We start from the raw sequence: 15,748 nt of genomic DNA, 5'->3' as shown, positions 1-15,748 counted from the left end.
ATTAACTTTTTATTGAATTTTTCAGTAGTTATTTATACCCATAGCTATTCATTAATTCATTGTATTGCTTTCAAAAGCTAAGAATGACTGAAAGACTTTGGTATAGTCTTTTGTTTTTAAGTATAATCCATAAAATCCAGAGGAATGTGCTAATACAAAACATGGTTTTGGGGGTCACGTTTAGAAATAATGTTGGTGTTACAATATATGGTCCCTTTAAGTGAATATTCAGATTTGTACAGTAAATAATATTTAGTGATTTTGGTTCTTCTGAGATAATTTTCAATTTGTATAAATTAGACATTTTAAATTCAAGACTGACTGAAACTTAAGGTTAGAAAAAAACTCTGGAACCTAGGATATGCTTCCTGTGTTTCTGGGTTGGACCCTTACAAAAGCAGTCACAGAATTTTCTGCAATTTCAGTGTGAAATCTCAAGTTCCTTCTGAGAATGCAGGCAGACTTGAAATCTGACCTACATTCACCTGAAATCTGGCTGTTTTGTGGGTCCCTGGGAAACCTGTACTGCACTGTGAGCCTGTCAAAAAAATCTGAAACACGGGGATTTTGCTTATGCATGAGTACCATTCTCATATACCCCACATGGTCCTTATTCACACTCAAGTCAGAAATCACAGAACTGCAGAAGCAATCACAGAATCAAAGAAAGGGCAAGGTTGGAATGGTCCAAGCCCTCTGCTCAGGCAGGATCCCCTAGACAATGTTCCTCAGGATTGTGTTCAGATGGCTTTTGAGTATATCAAGAGAAGGAGACTCCACACCCTCTCTGGACAATCTGTTCAGTGCCCAGGCACTGCCCAGGGAAGAAGTTCTGCCTCCTGCCCAGGTGGAACCTCCTGGGATCAGTCCCTGCCCGTTCTTCTGGTGCCATTGCTGGGCCCCCAGAGCAGAGCCCGGGCCCTGCTCGGAGCCCTCCCTGCAGACAGGGACACCCAGGGCTGAGGGCCCCTCTCAGCTGGGGCTCCTCTCGAGGCTGGACAGCCTCAACTGATGCAGATCCCTTGCTCCACATGGGATACTGAACTCCATGGTCCTGTGGTCACTACAGCCGTGACTGCTCCCAGCCTTCCTGTCCCCAACAAGACCTTCCTTGTTTGTTAGAGTAAGGTCCATCTGCACACCTTCCCTTGCTGGCTCCTCTGTTTGCCTGGGTAGGACACTGAACTTCCATCTTTCTCCTTTTCCTTCCTAAAACTCTCACAACACAACTGGGAAATGCTTGTATTGCTCTGAGACAATCTGTCAGTGCCATCCTGCTGATCTGTATGTGGCTTGTCTTAAAATTTGGAAACACTTTGGAGCCAAATTTCTGGTTCATTACTGCTATTATAAAGAACCAAAGTACAGAATTTTATCCGTGTTATGAATAGGAATAAAAGGTAAGAAAGAAAACACCAGCAACAGGAATTTTTTAATTCTTTCATTGCTTTAGAAGTTCTCAAATATTTTCAAATAAGGTATTTTCAACCTTAGAGTGGTAATGGACAGTAAAGACAGTAGAGGCAGTATATGCTTTTGTCGCTTCCTACAGAGATTTCACAGCACTTTCACCATTTAAAATACCCTGCATTCACATCTGTGATGGTAAGGCTTGCAGTTCTTTTTCAGTCATACCAAACTGGCTTTTTGAGTTAGCTAAGAAGAACAACTTTTAGCCAACAAATATGCTCCCTTCCTTCTAGTCTTTTTGAATCTCAGAGCCTTCCAAGACAGAAAAATGAGGAAAAAAGGACATGAAAAGCTCCCAACCCCGCATGCAATTGTTTCCAACTTGCTCTGAAGTCAGTGGTAGGCCCTTGATGACCTCACTAGACATCTACCAGGTGGCCAGAGGTTCATTGCTAGGATCATTAGTCAAGACACTGGCCGCCAGTTTTGCCCCCCAAGCAAATATTTGAATGTTCTTTTATACCACCACCCAAGGACTTTCTCATGTGCTCTCACAAATCTTGCCCATTCTCAATCTCTTCCAGCACTTGTCCCACACATGCCTGGGTGTCAGAGGGGTTTGTAAGTACAGCAGTATGGCTTTAATAATTTGCCTTCTTTGGGATGCTCTCAAAAGCTGGCCTGCTGGTACTTCACTGCTTTCTTTGTGGAACAAGCAGCATGCTGTAAAAATAATTGCACAAACTTTGCAAACACATGAGGGGAAAAACAGTCTTGGGGTGGGGGGGCTTTTACTTCTGTCTAGGGCTGAGATGTTCAATACGACCCTCTAATAAATTATCTTATTGGAAAAAAATGACATTTAGGTTTCTCAGGGAATTTCTGATGACTCTGGAATGAATGAATACCCTCATTGCCCCACACTGCATCCCGTATGGCTCTGCATTGAATTGCTAATAATTATTTCAGCTAATGGCAGGTTTGCAAAGCTTCTGCTAAATTTGCAATAAGAAGCACCAATGACAAAATCATAATATTGTCATTGGTGCGATTTGGAATAAATAGATGCTCAGGGATTCCTGGTGACACAAGACTCTCCTGACGGAAGATTTATGCTTGGTGGCAAAGTGGCACTGCACGGTGTGAGAGAGCAGAGGAAGAAACTTCCCCGTCAAACTTTCTAAACTGCTGTGATTCAGGATGGAAAGCACAAGTGTGGTAAATGAAAATAAGCACCCAGAGGAGGACTAGAATAAGTCTAACACAAATGTTACTGAAAGAACGTTTTGTTGCAAATCTGAAAGATTACAGAAAGATCTGTAGGCAAAACTTTGACAGAGTAATGAAAAATTGAATACCAAAAAACCAAGTCAGCTTTGATGCTGTTTTATGAGACAGCTTTCTACCATGTATTTTTAGAAATAAGTATCTTTATTCTGGAATAAATGAACTTTGAGTAACATCTGGGAACACACATCATTAAGCTTAACTTTTTGTTGAAAGTTTCAAAACAATGACTGTCTCAGGGGAAATCTCATTTATAAAAATGGAGGTTTCTGTTTGTTTTTATGGGGTGAGTTAAAAGAACAAACTGACAAATTGGTAGCAGATTGCAGCTTTTACCAAAAAGTAGAAATGTTTCTAACAGTTTATCAATCAATTAGGCTCTTACAACAGACAGTGACTGTGGTTATGTGGAGAAAAAACTGGTCCTTCCAGAAACACACCCATCACACTGACTGCCAGCAACTCCGCCTGTCACCATCCCAGTATTTACTCCTTTGTAACAGCAATGGGGTTTTCCTGTTGTTTTTTGGAATGCCTGGAAGATGACAACAGCTTATTTTATATATGAAACAATAAGAGTGTGGGGAAAAAAATAATTCAGGCTCTCTTCAGAAGAGGTTTTTCAATTACTTGGGACAACATTTCCACCTAAGCCATGGCTTTTTTTCATAGTTTCTGGTGCAATAGGCCTGTGGTACTGGGAAGGGGTTCTTTTGCTCCCTTGCTTTGGCTGTAGAACAGCTAATGAGGTAATTTGTTGATTACCATTCATTACATATATACACATATAAAGATACAAAAATTATATTCATTATATTATATTATATATACATAAACAGATATATATCTTGTGTGTGCATGTAATTATGGATATTTATACATATTTTTATATATTGTCTGTGCCTATATAATGTAAGACAGTGTTAGTTCCTTTCACCTCACGTGAAGCATTGTAATTAGACAGCTCATTACAACAAGATGCACAGTGCCTAATTTGCTGCAGGTTGTTCATACTGTCACCTGACAGAATGTAAAGATAAGAAGCAATGCCCAGAAAAAGACTCTGAATGAAATATTCTGAAGTCACGGTGGAGGCTGAATCCCAGTTTCAAACATGAAAGCCAACTAATTTCATGCTCTTATAAGCCTAAAATAGTCTTTAAAATATGACTTTGTTTCCTAAGTAATTTCAGGGATGCAAAGAATGTTACTTTCCAAGTTTTACATTTGCTGAAAGTTTCTTTCTCTAAAAGTGACAAGTTGTTTCACTACACATCCTGCGTGAGACCACTCATGAAAGAAAAGCTTTTGATAATACTGCTTCATGCCATACTTTCCATCTTCCCACTTAAAGTCATTTGCAGACAGTTACATAAATCCAGTTTCAAAAATTTTGGTGTTACAGCTTGGGTGGGTTAGATGGATAACTAAGGACTTATCCATATGTCCTGAATATGCAAGTTTTGGCTCAAAATCTCATGAGGGTAGATCTCCTGCTTCCAATTGGGCTGGATTTGTTAGCTTATTTTTTTCTTCCAGAAACACACCCTTAAAACAGACTGCCAGCAGCTACATCTGGTACTACCCTACTTTTTGAACAATTTGCTTTAAAATTAGAGGGGGGAATAGCCAAATATTTTAGGACTTGCTAAATGGTTTTATTCAAGAAATGTGCATGCCCATGCATACCATGTAATGCATGCAAGGCATGTATCAAACATTTAGTGAAATATCACTGTATGACCTCAAACCTGACACATCTGTTCTGCCTGACAGAATAGAACTACCAGTGAAATATTTTAACTATTTCAGGTGATATTTTACCTTTAAGGTTTACAACAAATTCCACTGAGAACACAGTGGAGCACTGCAAGCACACTTGCTTTGGGAATGATGGGGAGGATGCTTCTGAAGGAAATTGCTTTGCAACATTTCACTGTAAAAATAATATTCAGAATTAACCAATTGCAGCAGTTTATTGCTGAAACATCTATTTTCTCTTGTCCTAGAAAGTAGAGAAGAAACACTGACAGATTAGGCTATTGTTCATCCTCATAACAGTAGGGACATCCTTCAAATGGGCAGCAGGTCCCAAAATGCTGGGTTAATTTTCCTGGTAGTCAAGAGGAGAATTTGTCTAAAGAGTGCAGTGGGCCTTCCTCAGCTTTTTCAACACATTAAGTGAGGACACTATGGAAGAGGTGCCTTACCTAGGGAGGCAAGTGGAGGGCAGGAGGAGGTGAATTGTCACTTCCTGGCACCCCTGGTGGTCCCCAGCCCTGCTCAGCTCTGTCCAGTGGCAGGGAAAAACCACCTCATGCTGTGTCTGGACACTGACCTGCTGCAAAGCAGAGACTCCCTGCTCCCGTTAAACTAAACAATAAGAAAAGCAAGGATGTGACAAGAGGAATAAACACAGTAACTCATTTTCCCTTCCCACATCCCACACAATATAAATACTGTTGTGATGCTTGATGGAACAGCTTCACAGAGTAGCAGAAAAAAAACCATGCAGCTGAAGTTCTCTTATTCCTCTCCTGCTGGCTCCATGCTCCCTCTTCACAGGGCTGGGCACAACCCAAGGAGATACGCCATGAACTACTCAATTTTGGGCTCTATGATCTGCTATTAACAAAGAATAATTTCAGGACATTTGTATTAGAAGAGTAGCATTACACCCTACTAATCTTAGTTACACCCCTGCCTATCCAAGATAAAAAACCAAACCCAAACAAACTGAGCTTGGATACTCAGGGGGGCACAGGAGATCAACATTTTGTCAGCAGTCCTGGGCCCCAGGCTGCACTGAGACTTGGGTTAGCCAGTGCCCACACATCATCAGTAAGCCATCAGCTCTTGTGGCTGCAGCTGCATGAGCATCAAAGAAGTGGTGACATCTTGTGACCAGAATCTGTCTCTTTTGGTAGTTATTACCCAAAACAAAAGTTGATCACTTGCATATTTAATGAGGCAAAACTCTTAAAGTCTTTTATTTCTTTTTGATACTTCAGTCAAAAAGTTATATGGATTTTGTTACATTCAACACTTGGTCCAACAATGTGCATTTCCATAAAGGAAAACAAAAACCAGCGGGGTAAGCCAAAACACATACACACACAAAATGTAACTATTGTTTTTACATACTTTATCCAAATAGGATTTTTACTATGTACAGAAACTGTATCTGATGTTAAGCAGTTGAGTCTAGATATGGAACTTGAAAAAGTGAATTTCTTTTAATGCATATAATTTTGTTTTATTTTGGTCTTCACAAGTCTTTTTCTACTTAGCTGGCAGCAGACAGCCCCCACATTGCATTTTAAATGTATGATTTATACAGGTATAAAAAGATGTGGGATTAAGAAAGCTTTTACGTTCTATTTCACAATTCATTTCACAAAGTAGCAGTAGTTAGAAAATTTTACTTGGCAAGATCATACTGGGGTGGGAGTGGGCCTGTATGTGGAAAAGGGACCTGAGAAATGTTCCTATGATTAATGTGAAGCAGCACAGCCCAGCGATGGGAATTTGCTCTGGGAGGTAGATCTTGCTCTAAACCATTCAAGATTAGATAGGAGGTACTGACATATGACAAATGAAACTGCTGAGTGGCTCATATGAGCTAATGATTTTCAATCTTTAATTAAGCACCTAGCTTGGCATAGTGTCTTAGATTTGAGTGAATAAGTACCTTTAAGGTTCAGGGTCAGAGCTTTGATGGGAATTTTGCTGAGGAAAACTGAACTGGAGAGACTTTTAGGAAGCAAAATATTAGTTACTCTTCATTCAGGGCATTGAGCAAACAAGGTCAGATCCGGCCACCTTTGCCAGGCCCCATGGCACCTCCCTGGCAAGTGGGAAGCTGTTCAATTTACCACACAGAGAGACATTCCTCTGGAGGGCCAGAACATGCTGGCCTGTCAGCAAGGAAGGGCACTCTGCAGCATCTGAGTGGAAAGAGGGGAAAAAATGTTGCTTAGAATCTGCTTAGTTTGGGCCTTGCATTCCCTGACCTCCAACTCTCTGGGCACAATTTTATACCCACAGTTGACTGTGGGCACACAAATTATAGCATTCAGGAATTTAACTACCTAATGATTGGGCCTCTGCTCAGTGTTGTAACCCCAAGCATTCCACATTCATGAGAGAAGACTCCAAAAAAATTCAAAAAACCTGCAAGATCGGCTTCAGGAGCATGAATTAATACTTTTTGAAACTTCTGATTTTTTGAGCCTGCATGGCTTGCATTTGCAAGTCCTCCCACCATCAAAAATAGTGGGAATCTTTGAAAAAACACAGCAGTGAAATCAGGTTTCTGCTCACCAAAATGAATCACAAAACTGGACCTTCAGAAAGACAACGGCAAAAAAAGAAAAAATATCAAGACTTAGGATAAAGTTGCTGGAGATTGTACTACAGAGGCTGCCAGGTAATGTCTATAAATAATATATATATAATGTATGTAATAATGTATATAAACATCAGCATCTCAACCAAATACACACAGGCAAACAATTATATAGATAGACATCCATATATAAATATACATTTCCAAAGATGTCACCTAGGACACTGAAATGGGTGATGTCTGTCTCTCAGGAGCAATGGCACTTTCTAGTGTATCAGGAAAGCACACCAGAGGCTCCCTGGGACAGTACCCACAGTGTGGAACCCTCAGAAGAATAAGGAGCCTCATGAACTTCACCTCCTCCTACTCTCTTAGCAAGTTACTGACTTGGCCTTTTCATCCAAAATGTAGGCACCAGACACACATGTAGGGCATGACAAAATATGAACCCTTCACCAAGATTTACTGCTCAGGGAGGAGTACGACTCAGGGATGACAGATCCCATTGTCAATGCTTTCCTAGAAATCCTTAGATCCTAGTGCTCTTTGGTGGAGGTGTAAAAGTTGCATCCATTCACCTGTTGTTGTGGATTTTGCTGCAGTTCTTACAGCTACAACTGCATGTTGACAAAGCTGTAGGAATGGGTTAGTTTCAACAAAACCAAACATTTTTCAGCACAACTTCATATCAAGCACAACGTCTAAGCATGTTTATGTTTATATACAAACACATCTAAATATCAATAGATTATTTGAACCCAGATTTGTGGAACGGGATTGAAATCTTATTTAGGGATCTTTGGAGAAAAACCTTCTCCATAGGCCAGAAATGGATACAGAGGAGACTCTGGAGACCCTGAAAAGACCCCAGAGCGTGTCACAGTGCATCCGTCTCCTCACTGCCACTGAAATGCTGCTACTGCAACAGAAGATGGCAAGTTTTCTCTTCTATCAGTATGGAAGACAGGAAGGTGATACAGTGCATTCCAGTGTCCACAAAAACCCAGCTCATCATGGCCTTGCTGATTTCTTCTTTTAGAACGGCTGTAGCTATAGGAACTTCTTCCCCAACTCAGTAAACCTTGCTGGGAAACACCTTTTCTGCTTCTGATAGGATAAATTGACATTGACCCTGGTAAAGCCTGTGGTTCCAGAAGGTCTAAGGTATGATCGGACTGAGGTCAGACCTCAGCAGGGGCTGTAGCTCCTCCTGAGGGGAAGAGGAGGAGCAGCTCTGATTGCTACTCTCAGTGACCAGGTACAGGACCCGAGGGAACGGCTGGAGCTGGGTCAGGGAGGGTCAGACTGGATATCAGGGAAAGGTTCTTCCTCCAGAGGGTGTTGGGCACTGAACAGGCTCCCCAGGGAATGGTCATGGCCCCAAGGCTGCCAGGGCTCCAGGAGCGTTTGGACAATGCTCTCAGGGATGCACAGGGTGGGATTTTGGAGTTGTCCTGAGCTGGACTCAAAGGGCCCCTTCCAACTCAGGATATTTTGTGATTCTTGCATAGATTGCTCAGCTATCTTATACTTGCTACCGTATGTTGGTAAGAGAAAATCAAATCCAAATATTCTCTTTAATATTGAAACCCCAGAAATTTGGGGAAAAACAAACCATACAATTTAAGTGAAACTCAAACAACTCAGGAGGGTGCCCTCTATTTGCAGGGATAACCAGATCTGTACAGCTTTTATTTTAAGGCCAGTTTCTGAAGCAGTAAGCATTTTTTACTCCCTCCTACTTCATTATGCCATTGTACTCAGATTTCGGCCCTTTTATCCTTTGCCCATTTCAGTCATGTTCTGGGATCTGCAGTGAAACCGCTACAGGAGATGGTCTGCAGCATCAGTAATGCTTTCAGACAAGCCTGGTAGCTCATATTTCTTTGTTAGCAACCCATTGCGAAGGGGAAAGATCAGCTCGCTTTGTTCTTAGGCCTTGATTTTCATAAGCTAATGATGACTGTGGGTGTAATTATGGTCAGGCTTAAGTGGTAACGCAAGGGCAGAAAAACAGAGAGGCGCTTCCGCGGAGCTGGCTTCCCCCTGCTGCACACATGGAGCAGGAGGACATTGCCGGCCTTCCCTCCAGCACAACCTGGCCAGGGGAAGTAGGGATGTGCCAGGCGTGGTACGTCTGGGCTGCAGCAAAATCAGCAGGATGACAGTGGAGCATGAGCCTGAGCACCCACCAGTTTATGTCACTTCTGACTCTGAATTAAACCCCTCTGGCTGAACCTCTTTTACAACAGCAATACTTTTCGTCTCACTGTTGAGCAAGACCCTTTGGTGGATTTTTTTCCCTCTAATGCTGTGTTATCATTGCCCTGGTGGAAAAAAATGTATTTGTGGCTGATTATTTGCTGAATACTTGGACTAAATACTGCAATGAATGCTGCTTTTAAAGGGAATGGGACATTCTGTGGGTGGAATTGTCTGTAAGTTTGCCACTGGTGGTATTGGTATAGGTATATAGGAAAAAATCTTTAATTATGCAGTGAATATAGGATCATAAAATGGTTTGGGTTGTAGGTGACCTTAGAGATCATCTAGTTCCAGTTCCCTGCATGTAGGCTTATTCAGTCACACAGTATATATTGCTCTTCTTAAGCATTCTTTAAACATTACTTAAAGCAATTAAGTATTTTGAATCTCATGCCACTTAACCCCCAAACACATTCTTGTTTTCTGTTTTCAAAAAAAAAAAAAAAAAAAAAAGATTTGAAAAATCTGAAGTCCTCTGTGGCTCTAAAGAAATGTCTCCTAAAACATAAGTAAATATTCTCCCATATTTGGAAAAAGAATGGAAATGTTTTCCCAAAAAATGACAAAACACTGTATTTCCAGCCAGGTGACACTTGAAACAAAATGTTATGAGCATTCTGCTGGGAGGTGAGAAGATTTATAAACATGCATTTGAAAAATTTCAACAAGCAGTAATGAATATTCATATGAACTAAACAGAATGAGGTTTAGGCAGGCTTGCAACATTGTTTTCCTGCAGTAATAATATGCAAATATCTGTACACATAGGTTCTCGAAGAGAGAATGAAATTGGAGTGCAAGTGTCATGGAGTTTCAGGTTCCTGTACAACTAAGACCTGCTGGACCACACTTCCTAAATTCAGAGAGATTGGATATATTTTGAAAGAGAAATACAATGCCGCAGTGCAAGTGGAGGTGGTAAGAGCCAGTAGACTGAGACAGCCAACCTTCCTGAAGATCAAGCAGATCAAGAGCTACCAGAAACCCATGGAAACAGATTTAGTGTATATTGAAAAGTCACCCAACTACTGTGAGGAAGATGCTTCCACAGGGAGCGTTGGTACCCAGGGACGACTCTGCAACCGTACCTCTCCCAGCGCGGACGGGTGTGACATGATGTGCTGCGGAAGAGGGTACAACACACACCAGTACACCAAGGTGTGGCAATGCAATTGCAAATTCCACTGGTGCTGCTTTGTGAAGTGCAACACATGCAGTGAGCGGACAGAGGTGTTCACCTGCAAATAACGGCATTGTGTGCAAACACACAGAGCAAACCACCACAAGTGAGGAAAGTGGAGTACAGCAAACAACGACAGCATCATTTTGCACATCTAATCCTCTTGGGGAAGAGAACCCCAGCCAACACCACAACAACCACTCCCTCCCCACAACTACCTATACTTCTAAGGATGGTGCATTTTGGCTGGCTGGCTGTTGTAACTGCTTTGGAAACAAGGGCAACAGGATTAAGGTGATGTTGAAAACCACATGAAACTTTCTCTCTGTCTCTCTCTCTTTTTTTTTTTTTTTTTTTTTTTTTTTTTTTTTTAACTACAATCCAGGTGTTGTAGAGTTCTCTTAGTGTTTTAAATTATACATATCAGAGAAGCTGATTGCATTGCAGCTCCCATGACATTTAAAAGAAAAAGACACTTTCTCCTATTTTACAGCAACAAAACTGTCTGGCCCTGTGCAAACAAAGACTTTTTTTAAGGAAATGAAATTTAGAACACAGCTTTGTCTCTGCAAAAACCAAAATTTCTAAGAAAGCAGATAGAGAGAAAACCACAGGTAGGGAGCAAAATCTATGGCAGAAATACTCCACTACCACTTTGGAAAAAAAACCCAACAAGCATTCACAAAATTACATCAGCTGCCAGTGACACTGGAACTCTTTGAACGAACATAAAAATAATTATTTATGGTTTTAATAGTATCAAAAAATTCTAAGCACTAACGGGTAGCTATGTCTTAATTCTGTACTAAATGTAAACTTATTGGAACTCTGACTTTATGACTTTTGTATTTGGTTCTGCCTAAGTTCTTCAATGCTACTGATCTGTTGTCACTCCACTATTAGAGAGCTCAATTCCTGTAGGCCTTAAGCAATTGCCAGAACTGAGCGAAAACATCACATGAAACTTTGGTTACCAATGTTTGATATCGACTTTTACCACTTGCCTCCTGAATAATGACTTTTTCAGACCCAGGTCTGAAGTGTGGAGCACCTGCTCACAGATCCTCATAGGGAGTTTTAGGATACAAAGATGTGCTTCAACAAGTATCAAAGGTTTTGCTTTGACAATGAATGCACTGGCAGGGTCTTCCAGGCATTGTGTTTTCCCTTTAATGGTTGAAAGTTAATATTTTCAAGACTTTAAAGAAACTTATGCTCAGTATGCACTCAGAAGAGGATAAAAGTCTGGCAGCTGAGCTCTAGGTTACTGCAACCTCTGAGCTGTCATGGCTTCATGAGCATAAGAAAGTCAAAATTTGGGTTAGTCTGTGTCATCATTATTTTAGGGTTGGCAATAACGTACCTCCTGGTAAGCACATGAATGTTAAACAAAAGAAGCTCACTTCTTAAAAGCACTCAATCCTAATTCCCACACCTTTTCCCTATGAGAGATTTTAAAAACAGTCTCAGATATTTTACTGCTGTAAAATCTAGTGTTTTAACCCCAAGAGCCCAGATATGCCCACTTAGAACACAGTCCATTTAACCATGTAATTGTTTGCTTGTCCCAAGGGTCCCTGCCTGATTTTCTGAAAACTTGGATTAAAAATTTCCTTACCTCTGCATATGTGCATTTTTAGCTTTTAATTTTGTTCTTTATATTGAGGGGCTGCGGGGCGATGAGCCCTCCCCACCTAACATGGAAGCACTTGTCCATTCACATGGTGCTCTTGGGGCAAGGGGCTGGTGGACCTAGATCTCCACCAGCTTCTGTGCTGGATATGTGAATGAGCCAGAATTACCTCTGTAACTTGTGGACCTGTATTATCAAAGGTAACTAATGATTTGGGGACCTTCATTTGAATACTTGTAAGGACCTGCCTTTCTGACCCCAAGCACTTACCCTCTGAAAATCAGACCCCTTTGATGACTCCCTCACAGAGCAATGCAAAATTGCTTTTTAATTTTTTTTTTAATGTTACTGTTGAATTCTAAATACCAGCCTTGGCATGAATGAGTGCAACTTCACAGACGTCAACAGGGGCCCCTAAAATACTAGATTCACTCCATGTAATCTTGGATTCATGGGTACTGTTGTTGGGTAATAGTGATGACACTGTACTTTCACTACATTCTTGACAGGAAGCAAAGAAAGCTCCCAAACACAGTAATGCACAGTCTTATGGTACTAGATACTGTAAATTTATTAGAAATTTGTTAAGTACAATTGAGGAATCCAATTAAGTTATATTATTGTATATCGTTTAAATGTCTATAGAGTATTTTAAATTATTGCAAACTACACTGTGTTAGAAAACAGAAAAAAAAGGAAAAAAAGGTTATATATTATAACACCAACCACTCAGAAAAGTGGACCAAAGTGACACTTTCTCTCTTCCACACCCCTATTTGAAATAGCTCTGTCTGCTACTGTTAGACCACCGTAACAGTCCCATGACTGGGTGAGCAGTCTAGAATGTAATGTTTCAGAGCATCCTATAAAAGCTTTGCTCATGTGGAGGTGCAGCACTGAAAAAGGTGCTGTATGGCACAAAGCAGGGGCTGGCAGTGGGAATGCTTGGACGTTGAAATATGTCCCATGGAAAAGCAGTTCTGGTCAGAAAATACCATTACCACTAATATACTGAAACACTCCCCAAAGTCACGACTTTTAACGAAGGTGTCCGTGAATAGAAGTGGGTTACACACAACTTTTATTTTTAAAAATGTAATTTGATGTCACAGACCTGTGACAATAGAGGTTGGAACATGACCAAGAACATGTGGTTTAACCATACCTTAGCCATGACAAAACTCAAAATACTTTATGTTAGTAAAGAACTTAAGAGCAAAGATGAAATTTGTTTACTACGTTAATGTTTTATGGCAAGCAGAAAAGATGAAATGTGTTTCCATTAAAACTTAATTTTTTCCCCTTCCTGTTCCATTTCCTTTTATTTGTTCTTGGTTAAGGAAAAAAAAGGCAACAGGGTCTTATGAAAAGACCATTTGTGTACAGACTTCTCCACATGAGAAATTATAGGCAAATTCCAAGTCCTAAGCAGTTTTTGTATTTCAGGAAAAATAGTAATGAACATGACTATGTGTGGTATCAGTCTTGAGCCATCTACCTACACCAGTGCTACAGAGAAAACAGCACCAACAATGCTGCTACCAGAGACTTTAGTCAGCTACAATAAAAAATCTATTTTTTTTTTGGTGGAAGAAAATAAATATTTTATGATAGAAATTTAGCATCTAACTAAAAATGGTGCTTAACCATGAACCTCACATAACAGATTAGCAAACAGAGAGGAATAAGAGCTGTAGAGGAGACGGTTAAAGGTCCTGACTTGGGCACTTATACATGCTCCAGTTTATTCAAGCCAGCTATGGAGATATCTGAAAACTCTACCTGAATCTGAACCTGAAGGATTTTACAGCATTTACTTTGGCTAGAATAGTTACAACCTCTTTAATATTGAGAATACTGTCTTCCTTTACAAAATCTAAGGAAACTGTACAACTTTTGATGTATTTACCCCTCAGGGAAGGTATCCAGATACAGATAGCACTATAGTGAAATTCTACATGAACTGAGTCCAAAAAAACTTCATTAAAATGAACTAAGTTGGCCTGGGTTTTACAGAAGCATAAATATGCACAGTATTTTACCCCAGATGCCAAAGAAAACACTGCACCTTCTTTCTAATTACATCATGGGAAACTTGTTAATAGAGCTGCAGGAAGTTTTTATAGCACATGGTAATATTACATTTGTTTCTATGATGACATCTGGAAACTAGATGAAACTCATCAAAAGCTTTGCAAATCTTTTAACAAATCTAAAGCGTGTTGTAAGCGGGTCACCTAAAGTTTTAAACATATTTCCGTGGGTTTCTTTGTTACTTGAAGACTAAAACCCCAAAGTGATACTGAAGCTAACAAATCAAGACCTTCCCTTATTGCAGCTTTCCCATGCAAATAACTCAGTGTGGCTTTCACTATTGAAGGCAAAATTGACATTCAGCAGAAAATACTTTCTATAAAGCTAATTTGCATTCATAGCAATTTTCATAACTGGAAAGAATTACTGCACGTTTCCTTTCCAGCCCTTCAGAGCTTTTGTTGCAGTGACAGTTCCCACAGCGAAGGCGATAGAGTAAACGGTACAGTAAAGACCCAACATTCTTCTTTCTGAGTGATGGCCACAACAAGATGTGGGATATACACAACAAAAACCATGCCTAAGAAAAAAACCATCAAAGTTGGAAAGGCAGGGGAAGTTGTAAGCAATTTCAGTTTGTGTTACTGATATTGTAAGAAACCTCCTGTGTGCTAAACAAACCGCAATGTAGGCTGAACTTCACCCACAAACTCATTTCCCCTCAAATCCAATGTCCCTGTCTGCATGTCTACACATTCAGACTTCAAAAAGCCTACCCAAAGGTTGGCAAGTACCTCCTTTTTCATGTTTTATCTGCTATTAGGAAATGGTAGGGGATAATTTTCTGGCAGGGAACATATATTTGCAAATTTGAAATTTGCATCTAGTTTTTTCAATGGAGGTTTAGGGCTTTCCCCCCCTGCACAATCCTGCAGAACAGATATGTTTCCTTTAAAAGATTTGTTCAGTGAAGAATGGCAGTTGACATAATACGTGGTAATTGTTTGCAATGTGTTCCACAGAGGACCAAGACAGAGGGAATAGTACTACTGTAAACTCAAAATCTTTAGTCATGCTCTTTTTACTAAAAGCAATATATTAATTATTAGCTGTTTGGAGACCCCTGTGTGAGTCTATTTTGATCATCCTTTTCAGAAGTTAGTGCTATGAAAGACCAAAAAATTGAAATATTAAAGTTTGCTTTGTTTCCGGGTCCTCTTATTCTTGATGCAAACAGATCCTCAGATCAATAAAAAAACAGCTTAATGAGACGTAAACTTGCATAGGTCACAAAAACGATTAAGATATTTGTTTCATAGGCATCCCAAACAACTGGCAACCACACCAGACACTGGAAATGTTTGCATCTAAAGCCAGCTGTATGATTAGCCTCTGCCTTCATTTGCCCAGCAATTTAGGGAAAACCCTGCATTTTAGATCCCATACAACTAAAAGGAATTCCCAAGAAGATTACAAGATTTTGATCTTATTAATTCCTGTGGCTGAGAATGAAAAGGAGCATTCCCTCAATCTTTGGGTAAAGGGAAACCCAAAGGCATTTTGAAGGCTATTCACACCACTCAACTTAAAA

At 40.2% G+C, this 15,748-nt stretch overlaps 1 protein-coding gene across 4 annotated transcripts in view; it reads left to right on the top strand.

Moving 5' to 3' along the window:
• WNT7B (Wnt family member 7B) overlaps nt 1–13,430 on the top strand; it is a 96,231-nt gene extending 82,801 nt beyond the window's left edge. For all 4 annotated transcript variants that reach the window (XM_068190461.1, XM_068190460.1, XM_068190462.1 and 1 more), the window contains exon 4: nt 10,079–13,430. In XM_068190461.1, the coding sequence (XP_068046562.1) occupies nt 10,079–10,558 (480 nt within the window). In that variant the 3' untranslated portion in view covers nt 10,559–13,430. The remainder of the gene's footprint in view (nt 1–10,078) is intronic.
• Nucleotides 13,431–15,748: the final 2,318 nt, after the last annotated feature.

The sequence above is a fragment of the Anomalospiza imberbis genome, chromosome 5 (genome assembly GCF_031753505.1).
Source record: "Anomalospiza imberbis isolate Cuckoo-Finch-1a 21T00152 chromosome 5, ASM3175350v1, whole genome shotgun sequence".
NCBI lineage: Eukaryota > Metazoa > Chordata > Aves > Passeriformes > Viduidae > Anomalospiza > Anomalospiza imberbis.
Note: the sequence above shows the minus strand (reverse complement) of the source record. Positions and strands in the feature narration are given on the sequence as shown.